General features: G+C 52.5%; 1 protein-coding gene across 2 annotated transcripts in view; it reads right to left on the bottom strand.

The window, feature by feature from the left end:
* Positions 1-15526, bottom strand: part of FBLN1 (fibulin 1) — a 74339-nt gene that overhangs the window by 22295 nt on the left and 36518 nt on the right. For both annotated transcript variants that reach the window (XM_027854251.1, XM_027854252.1), the window contains exons 9-14: positions 14031-14174; positions 13594-13722; positions 10090-10215; positions 9308-9427; positions 8321-8452; positions 5908-6031 (exon numbers count right to left, since the gene is read on the bottom strand). In XM_027854251.1, coding sequence (XP_027710052.1) covers positions 5908-6031; positions 8321-8452; positions 9308-9427; positions 10090-10215; positions 13594-13722; positions 14031-14174 — 775 coding nt within the window. The remainder of the gene's footprint in view (positions 1-5907; positions 6032-8320; positions 8453-9307; positions 9428-10089; positions 10216-13593; positions 13723-14030; positions 14175-15526) is intronic.

Genomic DNA, 15526 nt, shown 5'->3' with positions numbered 1-15526 from the left:
AGGAAGGAAGGAAGGAAGGAAGGAAGGAAAGAAAGAAAGAAAGAAAGAAAGAAAGAAAGAAAGAAAGAAAGAAAGAAAGAAAGAAAGAAAGAAAGAAAGAAAGAAAGAAAGAGAGAGAGAGAGAGAAAGGAAGGAAGGGAAAGAGAAGAGAGAAAAGGGAGAAAATAGGAAAGAAAAGGAGGAGAAAGAGAAATGGGGGCAGAAGCATTCTTGGATAGCCACTAATGTGAGGTCCTCATCTTTTCCCTCCATGGCTCTCCCTCCAGTGCTCCAGTACCCCTGGAGGGGTCATGGGTGTGGGGATCTCCTTAGACTTCCCTTTGAGGTAAAACAGAGGCTATCCCACCCCAGCCTGGGCACCTCTCTGGCAGGCCCTCAGGCAGAAGCCCCATGGCAAGGGTGAGGGGTCAGGAGGGCCAGGTCTGAAGTCTGAGGACAGCTCACATTCCTACAGCCCTTTAGGCTTGCAAAAGCGCTTCACCGACTATCACATGTGAGCCTTTTGTGAGCTAAGTGCTACAGAGAGCCTCATCCTCGTTGGACAGGTGAGGAAACTGAGGCTCAGAGGCTTGCCCCAGGTCACCCAGTGAGTGACTGAGATGGGTGCAAACCCCCTCCCCCACTGCATCACCCAGCAGCAGCAGCAGCAAAAACAGCAGCTCACAGCCCAATGGAACCTAGATCTGGAAGAACCTTGGGCATCATCTCAGTCCACTTGAGGAGTGACCTCCCCCAGGGCACTCAAGCGGAGCAGACCTGGACGTCTTCTGGCTGACACTGACATCTGGTCCAGCCCCATTCCTGTGGCACCAGGACTTCAGTGACCCTATTAAAGTTCTCGGCCTTCCTTCCAAATCCCCATCTCTTCGCAGTCCTTCTCCCCTAGGCGGCACCCCGGTGGTTAGTGCTCTGCATAGACCCGAATTCAACCCCAGGCTCAGACATTACAACCCCAGGCCAAGCTCACTGTGCCTCAGTTTCCCCATCTGTAAGGTTGTTGTGAGGATAAAATGAGATATTTGTGTAACACTTTGCAAACCTTCAGGAGCTTTCTAAATGCTGCTGCTGCTGCTGACCACATCCACCATCAGCTCCTGGGAGGGTCTCAGGGTTCTTTGGACCAGCCCCTTGGGGATTCCATTGGTTTTAGCTATTCCCTAGGGCCAGGTCCAAAGACAGAATTGGTTGGGGGCATGGAGGGGCAGGGGAGGCATTGCTGAGAGTTTCTTGTGTCCTGGGAAGCACCAGAGCAAACCCAGGAGGCATTAGACCTGGCAATGCCCTCTTCTTACAGAGGACCTTCCCTCACTCCCTCACTCCCTCCCAGGGGTGGTAGGAAGAAAATTCTTGGAAATCCTATACCATTAAATCTACACAAATTTGTTTTTCCTCATCTTTTCTCGGCATTGTCCTAATATGTCTTCCATGCAGTTCCTCCTCTCCCCCACTGACAAGGAACAAACCCCAACTCATTCAGAGCTACAAGACCACCAGCGTGACCGCCAGAATAAAAGAAACCCTGGGGCTGGTTTTGGTGAGCTACCTTGTCTTCCCAGAGGCCAGGAGTGAAGGCAGAGGACCCCAGACCACTTCTGCAGCTACTTGCCTGCCATGTGGCCATGTTCCTGCACTGGCAGATACAAGGCCACCAGCATTGGGGCCAAATACCACCCACATGAGAGGTCTTGATTATCGTGTGGATAGAGTCCAACTACAGGGATCCTGGATGATGAAAGTCACCATGGGTAAAGGAAAGGAGTCTGGGAGCCCTGGGGAGCCCATGGCTCTCCCCCTGAATTGGCCTCATGGGGGTACCCAGGAGGGATGCTCCGTGAGACAACGTCTGCCCACTGTCTCCATCTCCTCCATCCTCCATCTTCCCACCAGGTAGCTGATAGCTAAGAGAAGCTGCATCAGGCTAGCTTCTCTGTGTGGAGGCTAGCTGAACCCTCCTCAAGCTTCTAGAGGGCACCAAATACCTAACAACCAGAGGTAGTATTACTGTTATTATGTCCCAGAATACTACAGCCTCCACGAGAGTCACAGTCCCTCTACAGACCAGCTTAACAATCCATACAGGACAAGCAAAGTGGATGAGGACTGTTGATGTGCTTTTCTACAGTGCTAGTTCATCAGTGGCTTATCTAAGATATGCTGGGGGTTAGAATTGTAGAGGAGGAGGACGAGGAAGGAGGCCAGGGAATTTGGATCCTGGAGCTCGTGAGGAGAGAAGGCAGAAACTAAGAACACTAAAAAGGTAGGCGGGGCTAAGTTGGGAAGAGCTTTACCAGCCAGAGAGAGGACTTTGTATTTGTTCCTTCCCGCACTTCGCAGGGCAGCCTGGCCAGCCTTCTTGGCATTCTACATCCACTACACTTTGTTTCCCACTCCTTCCTTTTGCATTAGCCATCCCCCACCCCCGTAAGAAGCCAGGAAGTCACAGAGTCAGACCCAGACTTCGGAAAAATAGTGTTTACAGCTATGTGTAGGAGGAATTGGAGAGGATGAAGCCCTGAGACAGGGAAACCCATTAGGAGATTATTGAATAAGGGTGATGAGACATTGTAATGAAAGAAGTGACATGGTTTAGCCACAGAACAGACAAGCGGGCTGAACAAGAGAATGGACCACCGGATGGTGGCCCTGAGATTGGGAAGTTGGGGCCCTGGAAGGATGGTGGTGCCCTGGACAGCCTCAGGTCCTCCCTCAGTTTCCCTATCTATAAAGCGAAGGGCTTGGACTAGATGGTCACCCGTGTCTCTTCCATTTCTAAGTGTTTGAGCCTGTGACCGGCAACACCAGAAAATCCACCTCAGGCAGCGGCCTGGGCTCTGGGCACCCGGCTGTGTGTGGCTCTCAGGGCTGCAGCCACAACAAGACTGCTCCTAGGCTTTGTGGTGGTAAACAAGTCAGGGGCAGATGCCCTGGGAACGAAGCCTGATTCAAACCCCTAGACCCCAAAGAGGAGTCCAAGATCGGCCTCCCAGGGAGGGAGCGGCTGCAGGCCCAAGGAAGGGGGAGAACAGCCCCAGACGTCTGACTGCTTTGGGAGAAAGCCTCCCCACCCACCGAGAGGTCCGAGGGCCTCTGTTCCCAGGGCCCGGCCAGCCCTGATGGGCTTCCTAGAGGGAGCGCCCAGAAGGCAGACAGGGAGCGGGACTGAGGCAGAAAGACACAGTCTGGGATGGAAGGCAGTGGCAGTGAGAGGGATCAGACACTGAAGAAAACGGGATGCCTGATGGAGGCTCTGGCTGCCTTTCAGCCATCACTGGGCCAGCCTGGTGGGTGCCAGGACCAGGATCCCACACCTGTGGCTGCCCAGAGCACTGTGGGAGCCCAGGAGTCAGGGACAGCAGCCTTGAGCCGTCACCCTGGCTCCTTCTCAGGCCCAGAAAACAAAAGCTCCAGCAGCTACTGCAGTGAACAGGGGAGAGGCATCCCATCTGAAGCCTCAAATTGGACAGTCTCCTCCCAAAAATGTATAATCTAATGGGGAGAGGACATTCACCTAAACAAATACAGTAAGAGTGGCTCAAACAGGCAAACGAGTCCTGAGGCCAGAAATATAAGGAAGAAAGCCCTTTTGAACTGGCTTTTGGTGGCAGGAGGGATCAGGGCAGATTCCATGGAGTCAGGGGCTATGAGGGGAGGTCTAATGGGCCAGCATCGGGACCTGGAATTTCTCTGGCCTCAAGCTCAAAGAGAACATTTTCATCTGATCCAGTTCCCACTAGAGAGAGTTGGGCCCTTCAGGGGCTTCCTGTTTGACCCCTCTGGGGCAAGGAACTCCCAGGTGAGGGAACTTCCTCTGCCAATGTCAGATAGCACCTTCTTAGAAATCTAAGCATCCTCAGGAGTTGGCCAGAGCACTCTGGGGCTAAGTGACTTGCCTAGCAGGAACCCAGGTCAGCTCTATAAACTACACCAGTCTGTGCTGCCTGGCCTAACTCTCATCTTTAAAGGATGGTTAGAAATTCACCAGTTAAAAAGGGGATGGCATAAGAGGTAAGCAAAACCACAGAAGCAAAGGTGTGGAGTCTGGGCAGTTACGTATGTAGTGGGGTGCATCTAAAGCAGGAGGTCTTCACCTCCTGTGCGTCATGGACCCCTTTGGCAGCCTGGGGAAACCTTCAGCCCCCTTCTTAGAAGAATGTTTCTAAATACATAAACTGTACCAGATTACAAAGCAAACCAATTCTGTTCTTTAAAGATGCTGGTTTTTTCCTCTTCCAAGTTAATGAGTCCCCTGAAATCTATCCACAGACCCCTGCGGGGGGTGGTGTCAGGGATCCCCACTTAAGAAAATACTTGGAGTGAATATTCTGAGACAAAGCTGAAAGTCGCCAGTTTGTGAGGGGCTTTGAATACAAGGCTGAGGGGCTTGAATTGGACCCAGCAGGCAATAGAGAGATTTTGAGGAGTCTGCCATGCGTGACCAGATAATCAGACCTTTCTTTCTGGGCGTGGGCTATCGCTGGGAAGCTCCATTAGCCCCTTCCTCCTCTGGACACCACCCGCTCACTAACTGGTGCTTAAAAGAAGCACTGGGATCATGACGACGTTCTCTTCTTGAAGAAATCTGGGCTCTTTGGGCATCAACCAACCAGAAAACACTAGGTAAGTGCCTCCCACATGCCAGGTACTCTGGCTGCCCTTGGGGGATAGAGCTGTGGGCCACTGTGGAATTTAGAGGAGCTCAGGAGAACCGTGGGTAACGTGTGCAAGGCCTGGCAGAGACGAGGCCAGCGCCAGAGCCCTTAGGCTAGCTTAGGAAGGAGATGCTGGCCTTGTCGTCCAGGATTCATAGATCAAGACTGGGGCAAGGGCCCCTCTAGGTCCACGGGGTCCAACCTGCTTACGTCCAGTCAAAGCTCATCATCCTTCCCCCAAAGCTTCCCCACTTCTGCTGTGGGCAGCCCTGCCCTCCCAGACAGCCAAGCTCGAATCCTTGGCGTCTCCCTCCACATCGCTCTTATGGTCCTGCTCGCGCTTCCCCTTCCCGGCCTCTCTCCCATCAGTTCCCTTCTTTCCATGCACACAGTGGACAGCCCCATCCCTTCCGACCTGGACCACTGTGGTAGCTGCTGGGCCTGGCTCTTTGGCTGTCTCGGTTTCTCCCCACTCCGGTCCATCGTCCATTTAGCCACTCAAGTGGTTTTCCCCATGCCCCTGCTCAAGAAGCATCAATGACTCCCTATCACCTCCAGGTTCAAACGTAAAAGCCAAAGGAATTTGGCTTTGAAAGCCCTTCCCAGCCTGAGTTCTTACACTGCCCTGCCCTCCACAGGCTGTGTCTCCACTGGCCTCCTAGCTGTTCCTCCCAAAGGACGCCCCATCTCCCAACTCCAGGCCTTCTAGGTATGTCCCTGTCAGTCCTGGAAGGCCTTCTGGATCCCTCAGGTCTGCACTCAGCCCTGCCTTCTGCAGGAGGCCTTTCCTGCTCTGACACAAGGCTAGTACCCTCCCATTCACAGACACTCCCATTTATGTCTTGGATGCACTGAGTTGTATGCAAATTATTTCTCTACTGGGCTGTGACCTCCTTGAGAGCAGGGACTGTGTAATTGCCTTTCTTTGTAGTCTCAGTGCTTAGCACACAGTAGGGGATTCCTATGTTTGTTGACTGACTGGCTGACTTGACAGAGAGGAGGCAGCATTTAAACCCAACTCCTCCGAGAAGAGACCCTGCGCTCTTTCAGTTACATCACAGTGCTTTCTCCATGTATTCACCACGACCCCAAACTGAATATCTGAGCAAACTTTTACACCGGTAGGAGAATAAACTCAGCTCAGGCAGCACAGGAAGGGATTACGTGGGCTTTTTCATATCAGCCCATCTCTGGGGAGCGACCCCAGCCCAGCCCTGAGCTGACACCCCCAGCCCCCCAGGAGCACCCGGCTACTCACGTGTCGCCAGATCTGCGATAGTTTTCAGGGCAGTCAAAGGAGAGACATCGGAAGCTGCCCTGGATGTTGAAGCAGGTGGCGTTGATGGAGCAGTTGTGGGTGCCTGCGGCACACTCGTCGATGTCTGTCGGGGACACCAGATGGTGAGTGCAGGACGCCTTCCCCTGACATCCCGCCACTGGGGATCCCAAAGGACTCAATGCCCAAAGCCCGATCCCTATGCAGCGGTACTGGCTGTAGCACCCTGGGCTAGGGCTGAGACCAAGCCTGGCACAGAGTGAAGTGGGCTGGGAATCAGATGAGCCAGGCCTGACTCCGTCACTGGTAGAAGGAAAGAGCTAGGTCCAAGTAAAGCCTTGACACACCTTCTGTCTACAGGGCGACCCTGGTGTGGAAGAAGACAGACTCCCATGGCCCCTCCTGCACTTTCCGGTGAGCCTATTCTGAAGCCTACTGAAGAAATCTTCCTTTAATCCTGGCCCGCCACCCTCCGTCCAGCACAGCCCCAAAGAACTCTTCCCATGGCTAGTACTGGTGCCAGGGCCTGGAACCCCCAGATGGATCCACCTCAGAGCACTCCCCTCTTTCCCCAGGCCCTGGGGGGGGGGGCTGAAGGAAGATGTCTGATTCCTTGGGGTCACAGGGGTAACTCTGAAGTTCCTTGACCAGCTGGGAGAGAACCTTTGAAGGACGTGGTCAAAGGCAGCTGGATGGCTTTAGGAAATGGTTCTCCAAGCAAGCACCCCACGTGCCACACAGAGCTAAGTGACTATCATTCTCTCTTTGATGAAGCAAACTTAACTGCACTGCGGTCTAACCTCTGCAACCTCACTTAGCCTTGACTCTGAAATATTTGGCACTCCAGAATCCTACAGACGTGACTTCCAAGTAGGTGGGCTAGGGCAGTGCTCCCTTCTGTTCCTCAAACCTCTGGCAGCAAAAACAAATGTGGTGTGCACCCCTGGGTACCTTCATACACTCACTTAAGACACCATTAAGGAATTTTTAGCTCAAACCTCTCAGACTTTCTTCAAGAACCCTTAAGGGGTTCACACTAAATGGGATCCACTGTGCTAGAGAGATATCCAAGGATATAAGCAGACTCTGTCAGTCTGGATATTTTTCCCTCTAAGCAGAAAAAATTATTTAGAATAATGTTGGTTAATAAAAACATCCATTTGACGCCTTTCTCAAGGACACGGGCTGAGCACAGCGAGGGCACGGAGTAGATGCTTAATAAGTAGGACTCCTCCTAAGGATTATTTTCTCAACTTTCATGGGGACTGTCTGCTTGTGGATTATGTTGGATCCGTTTGAGACAGCGAATGAAGAGGAGGAGAACGTGGAACCCAGAACAAAGGTCTGAGTCAGCCCTGCAGCGGCTGCCGCGGGGAGAACGTCTGCTCCAAGACAACCAGGTCTCTGCCCCAAATGTCGCTGTCACAGAATGAGGTGTGTGCCCTGTTAGGACACTGAGCCAGATGGAGGAAGAAATAGAAACCAAACCCCTCACTGGCTCCCTCTTGAAGTGGGAAGCCCTCTCTGGGCCTCAGTTTCCCTGTCTGGCTCATTTCTACGGCCCGTGTCTGAGGTATGCTTTTGTCACCGATGACTGTGGTGACCACAGCTGCTTCTTCCTCAGAGGCTCCATCTCCTCCCCCTTAGGAAGGACCTCGGCCCTGTCTTGGAGCTCTCAGGGAATGTTGGTCCTTCCTGCCCCTTGCCCACGACACACCTCCTCTGCCGTTCTACCATCACAGGACTTGGAGTTGAAGGGGGTCTAGGAAACCCTCCGATCCAGTCCCCTTGTTTTACAGATAAGGGGCCTGAGTTCCAGAGGGAAGGTCTTTGCCTAACATCACAGAGCGAGGAAGTCTCGGAGGTAGGATCTAAACCCACATCCCCTCACTCTGTACTGGAGTCACGGAACATTTGAACTGAGAAGGTTGCTGGAGATCCTGGAACCCCACAACCCTCCTCAGCCCATGTTTTGTCAATGAGAAAACTGAGCCCTAGAGGTATGGGGACCTGCCTAAGTTTACACGGGTAGCAGATGGCAGTGCCGGACTCATCTGCCAGCCTCCAGACCCTTCATTAAGTTTGAACGGGAAGAGAGAGAGGCAGAGGGGGAGGGGGAGAGAGAGAGAGGAGGAAGAGGAGGAAGAAGAGGAAGAGGAGGAGGAGGAAGAGGAGGAAGAAGAGGAAGAGGAGGAGGAGGAGGAAGAGGAGGAGGAGGAGGAGGAAGAGGAGGAAGGGGAGGAGGAGGAAGAGGAGGAAGGGAAGAAGTGGGGGGTATGACGAGCCAAAGGCCAGGAAGAAGAGTTAAGCTTAGAGGGTCAGTAGGTGCTCAGAACAGTGGGTGCACGTCCCTTGGTTGTCCTTCGGGCCTCCTTGCTGAGCCTCCCAGACCTACCCTGACAGCTCCGCCCATTGGCGGCCAGCCGGTAGCCTGTCGCTGGGCAGTGGCATTGGAAGCTCCCGGGCACGTTGAGGCAGCGGTAGGAGCATATGTGTCCTCCCGTGGGCAGAGCGCACTCGTCGATATCTGCCAAGGAGAAGCCTGGGATTATCTCTTTTGTTAGAAGCAGAGGCTACCGCCACCGTCATCATTGTTATTATCATTCCCATTTTATAGAGGAGAAGACTGAGGCTTGCCAGGATGGTGCAGCTACTAAGTACCAGGGGCAGGATTTGAACCCGGGGTTTGCGACTCCAGTTCCAGCGACATTTCCCTGGCCCACCCTGCTTTGCCATAGAGGCTACAGGGAAGTAGTAGAAGAAAAACTTCCCAGCGGCCATCACTGCGGGTGATGCCAACGCCCTTTTTATTCCATTATGAGGAATGGAAGAAGGGAAGGGAACAGTGGAACACAAGTGACAGAAGAATGACCCAGATCGATCCAGATTTATTTCAAGTGAAAGAATGGGGGAACTCCTTTGCTGTGCTCTCCTGTCCCCCCCCCCCCCGCCCCAGTCTCCCAGCAGAGGGTGGGGGCCAGGTCCAGAGCGTGGGGCAGGGATTAGGGGATCGGTTCTCTGGGTTCTGTTAGCTTAAAGGAAGGCTAGAAAGATGGCGCTTCCCCAGGCCACCAAAATGCCATCCCAGCTTCACCCTGGACTCTCCCTCAGACCCGTGTCCCGCGCCTGATCTGGGTCCAGGCCAGCCCACTCCCACACCCGAAGCCTCCGGGAGGGTGGGCCCTGGTCCGCTCCCTCAGCATACAAGCCGGCGTGGACCCACCACGTCCTGGCTAATCAGTGGGTTGCTGGTATGGATGAGGACGTGAAGGACTGAGAGCCTTCCCCGTGGGCGTCCAGCAGGCCCTCCCCCACTGCCCTCGGGAGGAGGGGCGGCCGGGGCCCTCGGGCCAGCGTCCCCCACGGCCAGGCAGCGTCCTACCCTCACACGTGATCCCATCCACGTCGCTGAGCTGGTAGCCCCGGCGGCAGTAACACTGGTAGGAGCCGTACACGTTGGCGCACTCTTGGCTACAGGGACTGCTGCTGCACTCGTTCAGGTCTGGAAGAGAAAGCGGCCCTTCGGATGCGGATGCGGGAACGAGGGGAGAGCCCGAGCGCTGGGGCAGATGCCCTCGGGGTTTGCTCTTCCCTTAAAAAGGCAAAATATGAACTAACAGCTGCCTGCGCATCCTAGACAGTGAGCCCTGGGACAGGGCTTAGAACACGGAGTGTCAGAGCTGGGGGGAGCCCAGAGGACAGAACGTCAAGGGATGGGAAGGCGCTTAGAACATTGGGACGGCAGAGCTGGAAGAGCCTTAGAACACAGAATGTAATAGTGTCAGAGTGGAGAAGGATCCTAGAACGTGGAATGTCAAGAACTTAGGACGGAAAATATCAAGAAATGGGAGGGAGTTTAGCACATGGAACGTCCAGAGTTAGGGGGAGCTTAGAACAGGGGATGCACCTCAGAGATTATCTGGCCCAACCTCCTCGATTTTTGGAGGAGGAAACCGAGGCCTGGACAGAGAAGTCGCTTGCCCAGTCAGGGGGGTAGCTGAGGGTCTTGCCGAGATCAGCAGCCACTCCTCCCTCCTCCCAAACGTGGCTTTTCTCGGTTGCCTCTCAGCGCTGGGCCCTGGTTTTGTACTTGGTAATAGGACCCGGTCAGGGTGGTGGGTGGAACTGGCCCCAGTGGCCGTGGCCCGGTCCTTCGCTTCTTACCTTCGCACGATCTTCCGTCAGAAGAAAGCTTAAAGCCTATGGTGCAGCTGCAGTGGTAGGAGCCGGGGGTGTTTTCACACTTGTGGCCACAGAGACGCCCGGGATAGCGTCGGCACTCGTTGATATCTGAAAGGAGGGACATGAAGTGGGATTGATGACTCCTGCCGCCGTCCCAGGCGCTGTGGAATGACTCCCTGCCCGGCACCCTGGGTGAGGCATGGGAAGACCCCGTTCCGGCCCGGAGTCCGTGAATCACAGGGCCTCAGCATCACCCAGGTCCTCCCACGGCTCTCCAGTTCACCCCCCATCTGAGCATCGACCCCTCCACAACAAGGAAGGGCCATCGGGACCTCTCTTGAAGCTTCCAGCACTGAGGATGTCAGGGCTCTGGACCTTGGGTGCCTCATCTGGCAGATGCATCCTGACTCTACCAGCCCAGCAAGGGTGTTGGGAGGAAAACGTTTATGTGTAAGAAACACTACAAATATGGGTTGAGATTAAATCCAGAAGCCTTCCGTGCTGCAGGTCATTGTCAGGTGGAGACGGACCTCAGAGTCAGTGGGTGCCTTCTGCTTGGTCCATGAATCACTTATGTCCTAACTGGCCACACCCCTTGGTCAAGGTCAGAGGTCATAGATGTCCGAGCCAGAAGGCACCTTAGAGGTCATTTTAGTCCCTTTGTGTCCTCAAGGAAGTCAGTCGGCCTTCTTGGGCTTCATTTCCCTATCTGTGCAAGGTGAGTGATGTCCTAGAACTTCTGAAGCCCCTTCCAGGTCTAGACATATTATCATACGGTCTAGTGCCATTTTACAGATGAGGAAAACACAAACCTGCCCGAGTCACAAAGTGGAAGGGCCACATTTGAGTCCAGGTGCTTCAACTCCAAATTCAAACCCAGCTGTTTTGGGTGTCAGTGATCTTTCTTTTTTAAATTAAATTAAATTTTCAAATGAAGATCCACCTTCATTGTCCATTTCCTCTTTCCCCTCTGCAACATTGAGAAAGCAAGAAAAACAAAACCCCAGCTACAAATATGTTGAGTCAAGCCAGCCAAATACCCACATTGGCCTGAGCCAACAAAGAGCAAAAAATCTGCCTCAATCTGCACTCCTCATGCTTCATCACAAGTCCTCTGGAATCGTGGTGGGCCATCGCGTCGATCAGAGTTACCAAATCTTTCAAAGCCGTTTGTCTTTACAGTGTTGTGGTGCAGTAGAAATTGTCCTCCTGGTTCTGCTCACTTCACTCAGCATCAGTTCATGTGAGTCTTTCCAGGTTTTTCTGAAGTCTGCCTGCTCACCATTTCTTATAGTCCAATAGTATTCCATCACAATCATATACCACAGCTTGTCCAGCCATTCTCCAATGGATGGGCATCCCTTCAATTTCCAATTTTTGCCACCACAAAAAGAGCTAGAAATATTTTTGTATACATACATTTTGTATACGTCTATGAAATATTTTGTATACATCCTTTTCCTTTTTCTTGGATCTCTTTGGGGTGCAGACTTAGTAGTGGTACTACTGGGTCAGAGGGTATGCACAGTTTTATAGGCCTTTGGGCATAGTTCCAAATTGCTCTCCAGAATGGTTGGATCAGTTCACAACTCCACCAACAGTGTATTAGTGCTTCAATTTTCCCACATCCCCTCCAACATTTATCATTTTCTTTTTTGTTATCCTAGTCAGTCTGATGGGTGTGAGGTGGTATCTCACAGTTGTTTTAATCTGCATTTTTCTAATTACGAGTGATTTAGAGCATTTTAAAAAATATGGCTGCTGATAACTTTGATTTCATCCACTGAAACTGCCTATTCATATCCTTTGACCATTTATCAGGGAGGAAAATGGTTCTTATTCTTATAAACTTGAATCCATTCCCTGTATATCTTAGAAATTAGACCTTTATCAGAGAAACTCATTGCAAAGATTTTTCCTCCTTTTACCTGCTTCTCTTCTCATTTTAGCTGATTTGGTTTTGTTTGTATAAAAACTTTTCAATGTTATGGAATCACAATCACCCATTTTACCTTCTGTGACCATGAACTCTTCTCCTACCCAGAGACCATTTTTTTGTGAGGCAATCAGGGTTAAATGACTTGCCCAGGGTCACACAGCTGGTGTCAAGTGTCTGAGGCTACATTTGAACTTGGGTCTTCCTGACTTTGAGGCAAGAGCTCTATCCACCGCGCCACCTAGCTGCTCCGTTTCTTCCTTGTTCCTGTAGTATGTTTCTAATGGTTTACATCGAGGTCACGTCCCCTTTTGGAGCTTGTCTCGGTATGTAGTGAGAGATGCTGGTCTAGACCTAGTTTCAGCCAAACTACTTTCCAGTTTTCCCGACAGTTTTTGTCAGATGGTGAGTTCATGTCCGTAGAGCTGGGTCTTTGCATGTGTCAGACCTCAGGCTCCTGTGCTCATTTGCTTCTGTATATTGTGTCTGTTGTACTGATTGCCCTTTGTCTTCCCTAGTGCCGAGTTGTTCTGATGGTGATGGCTTCGTATCAGAGTCTGAGGTCTGGCACTGCCAGGCGGGTTACCCACTTTTAAAATTAATTCCCTTGATATCCTTGACCTCTTGTTTCTCCAGATGAATTTTATGTTATCCTTTTCCAGTTCCATAAAGTGATAATTTAGTAGTTCAATATGGCACTGAATAAGTAAATTAATTTAGGCAGAATTGTCCTTCGATTGGCTCAGCCATGAGCGACTCACATTTTCCCAGTGATTCAGATCTGTCTTTCTCTGTGTAAAGGGTGCTCTGCAATTGTGTTCATACACCTCTGTCAGCACTCATTTTTCCATTTCACGCATGAGGAGACGGAGAGCCGGGTAAGTGACACAGTGGAAATCTCCCCCAGAGAATGTCAGAGCTGGGAGGCCCTTAGAACAGAATGTGTCTGGCCTGTAGTAGATGCTTCACAAATGCTTGTTAATTGATGGTTGATGGGTGCCTGTCCTACCCTAAGCTAAGCGCTGGGTACACAGAGAATGCAAAACCAGCTCTGCTCCTCAGGGAGCTTCCCCTTCTATCGGCTGGACAACGTGTGCCGTGGCGGTCATAAGTCAACACAGAACGTGTCCAGAACAGATACAGGAAGCCTAGGAAGGAGGGGCAGCTGAGTATGGCCTCTGAAATCAGTCACCATTGTTTCTTCAGCGTCCTCTGGTCCCACAGTGCCTGACATCCATCCCGTCACTGACTCCTTCATAGCTCTGTGGGAATGGCAATGGGGCAACATTTTTATCCCCATTGCGTAGATGATAAACCGAGTCTCAAAGAAATCAGGGGACTTGTACAAAGTCATGCAGCTCAGTTCAAAGTGTGGACAAAGGCCTTCCCATTTCAATGCCAAATTGTCTTTCCTCTGCCCTGGCCAAAGTTGCTGGGGTCCTCTGCCTTCAGCCTTTCCCCAGACCGCTGACAAACATCAGAGTCCTTTACTGCCAGGCCCAGCAGTGTGGACATGGCCAAAGCCAGCTGGAGGCCAGCTGGGCACATACCTGCACATGTTCTGCTGATTCCGTCAAAATAGTAACCCGCCTTGCAGTCACAGCGGAAACTGCCAGGAGTGTTTATGCAGAGATGTCCCGCTCCACAGGGCTCCGAGGGCGGGGAGCACTCATCCACATCTGGCAAGACAAGAAGGGGGAGTGGAGAACCTGGCTGTGTTGTTGGGCTCTTAGAGAGGGGAAGGGGAGGGGGAAAGGAAGGAGAAGGGGAGGGTGTAGGGAAGAGGAGGGGGAAAGGGGAGGGGGTAAGGAAGGGGAAGAGAAGGGAGAAGGGGAAAGGGAAAAGAGAAGAGGGAAAGGGCTGGAAGGAAGGTGTACTTGCAGGCAGCTTTACTCAAGGCTACACTCCTGGTGGGAATCCCTCCCCTCCCAAGCGATGACTGGACCCGGGGACACCAGGCCACAGACGGCGGCCCTCCTCTACCCACCTACACATCTCGTCCCTTCCTCGTTGAGGTGGTAGCCTCGGCCACAGTTGGGCACGTTTTTCTGGCAGGTGTAGGAGCCCTCGGTGTTGATGCACGTCTGCCCAATAGGACACGGAGCGTTGATACTTAAACATTCGTTGATATCTAGTTGGGGAAGAAGAAAGGGCAGCTTGAGTGGGGTCCAAAGTGAACCTCTCAGGGAAGGCCCATCTCTGCCCGTCTTTCATAGTCCCAAGCAGAGGAGGCCCAGTAGTGCAGGCAAAAGTGTGATGGTCAGAAGCCTAAGTTCGAATCCTACCTGCCTGTGCTAATTACTACTCTGTGACCTCAGACAAGTCACTTCACCTCCCTGGGCCTCAGTTTCCCCTCTATAAAACAAGGGGGTTGGGCTGGATGGCTTCTGAAGTCTCTTCTGGGGGGTATCTAGGTGGCACAGTGGATAGAGTACTGGCCCTGGAGTTCAAATCCAGCCTCAGACACATGATACTCACTAGCTGTGTGACCCTGGGCAAGTCACTTAACCCCGGTTGCCTCGCAAAAAAAAGAAAAGAAAAGAAAAAGAAAAAAAAAATCAAGTCTCTTCTGACTCTAGATGCGACAGTCTCCCAAGCCAGACCCCAGATCCCAAGTCCCTCAGAAAGTTCAGCCTCAGCAGCCTCACAGGACACCCAGGCGGGTGAGGAACTCCCCAAGTTACATGAGTCGTCAATGGCAGAGCCTGGATAAGAAGCCAGGTCTTTGACTCCAAGGCATCAAAGATTCTCGAAGCAGGGACTGTGTCCCCAGAAAGATCAGAATGTGAATCAAGCAGAGAGAAGCCGTGGGCCCTAGGGACCTGAACAACCAGGAGGTGGCCGGGGCAGAGGAGAGCCCAGGGAACACCTGGCCCCCGTTCGTGGGCCTGCTTCCTCCTCTAAAATGTGGCCGCTGGACTGGATGGCGGCTAAGGCCCCTGCCAGCTTTAAGGCCCCCGATCTGCTGATGCAGCAAGAATCCTTGCAAAGAGATCCAGCCCAGGGCAGCAAGGAGCCATCTCCAGTCTGTTCAAGTGATCCCTGCCACCTTCAGTGACCCCCGAGGGAAGAGCTCTGGGTGAGGGAGGGGTTTACTAGTGGGCATTTCCCGTGCAGGACTTGACGAAAAAAGGTCTCCAGCTAGGAGGGAGCTTAGAACAGGGGATATCAGAGCTGAGAAGTGCCTCAGAGCAGGGAATGTCAGAGCTGAGAGGGAGCTTAGAATGGGATGAAAGAGCTGGAGGGGAGCTTAGACAAGGAATGTCAGAGCTGAGAGGGGCCTCAGAGCAGGGAATGTCAGAGCTGGGAGGGAGCATAGAACAGGGGATGAAAGAGCTGAGAAGTGCCTCAGAGCAAGGAATGTCAGAGCTGAGAGGGGCCTCAGAACAGGGGATGTCAGAGCTAGGAGGGACCTGAGAACAGGGGACTTCTGGGTTGGGAGGACCTTAGAACAGGGGATGTCAGGGCTGGGAGGGGCCTTAG

The sequence above is a fragment of the Vombatus ursinus genome, unplaced genomic scaffold, assembly GCF_900497805.2.
Source record: "Vombatus ursinus unplaced genomic scaffold, bare-nosed wombat genome assembly UNPS02010394.1, whole genome shotgun sequence".
Classification (NCBI taxonomy): Eukaryota; Metazoa; Chordata; class Mammalia; order Diprotodontia; family Vombatidae; genus Vombatus; species Vombatus ursinus.
This window is presented reverse-complemented; position numbering and strand designations above follow the sequence as displayed.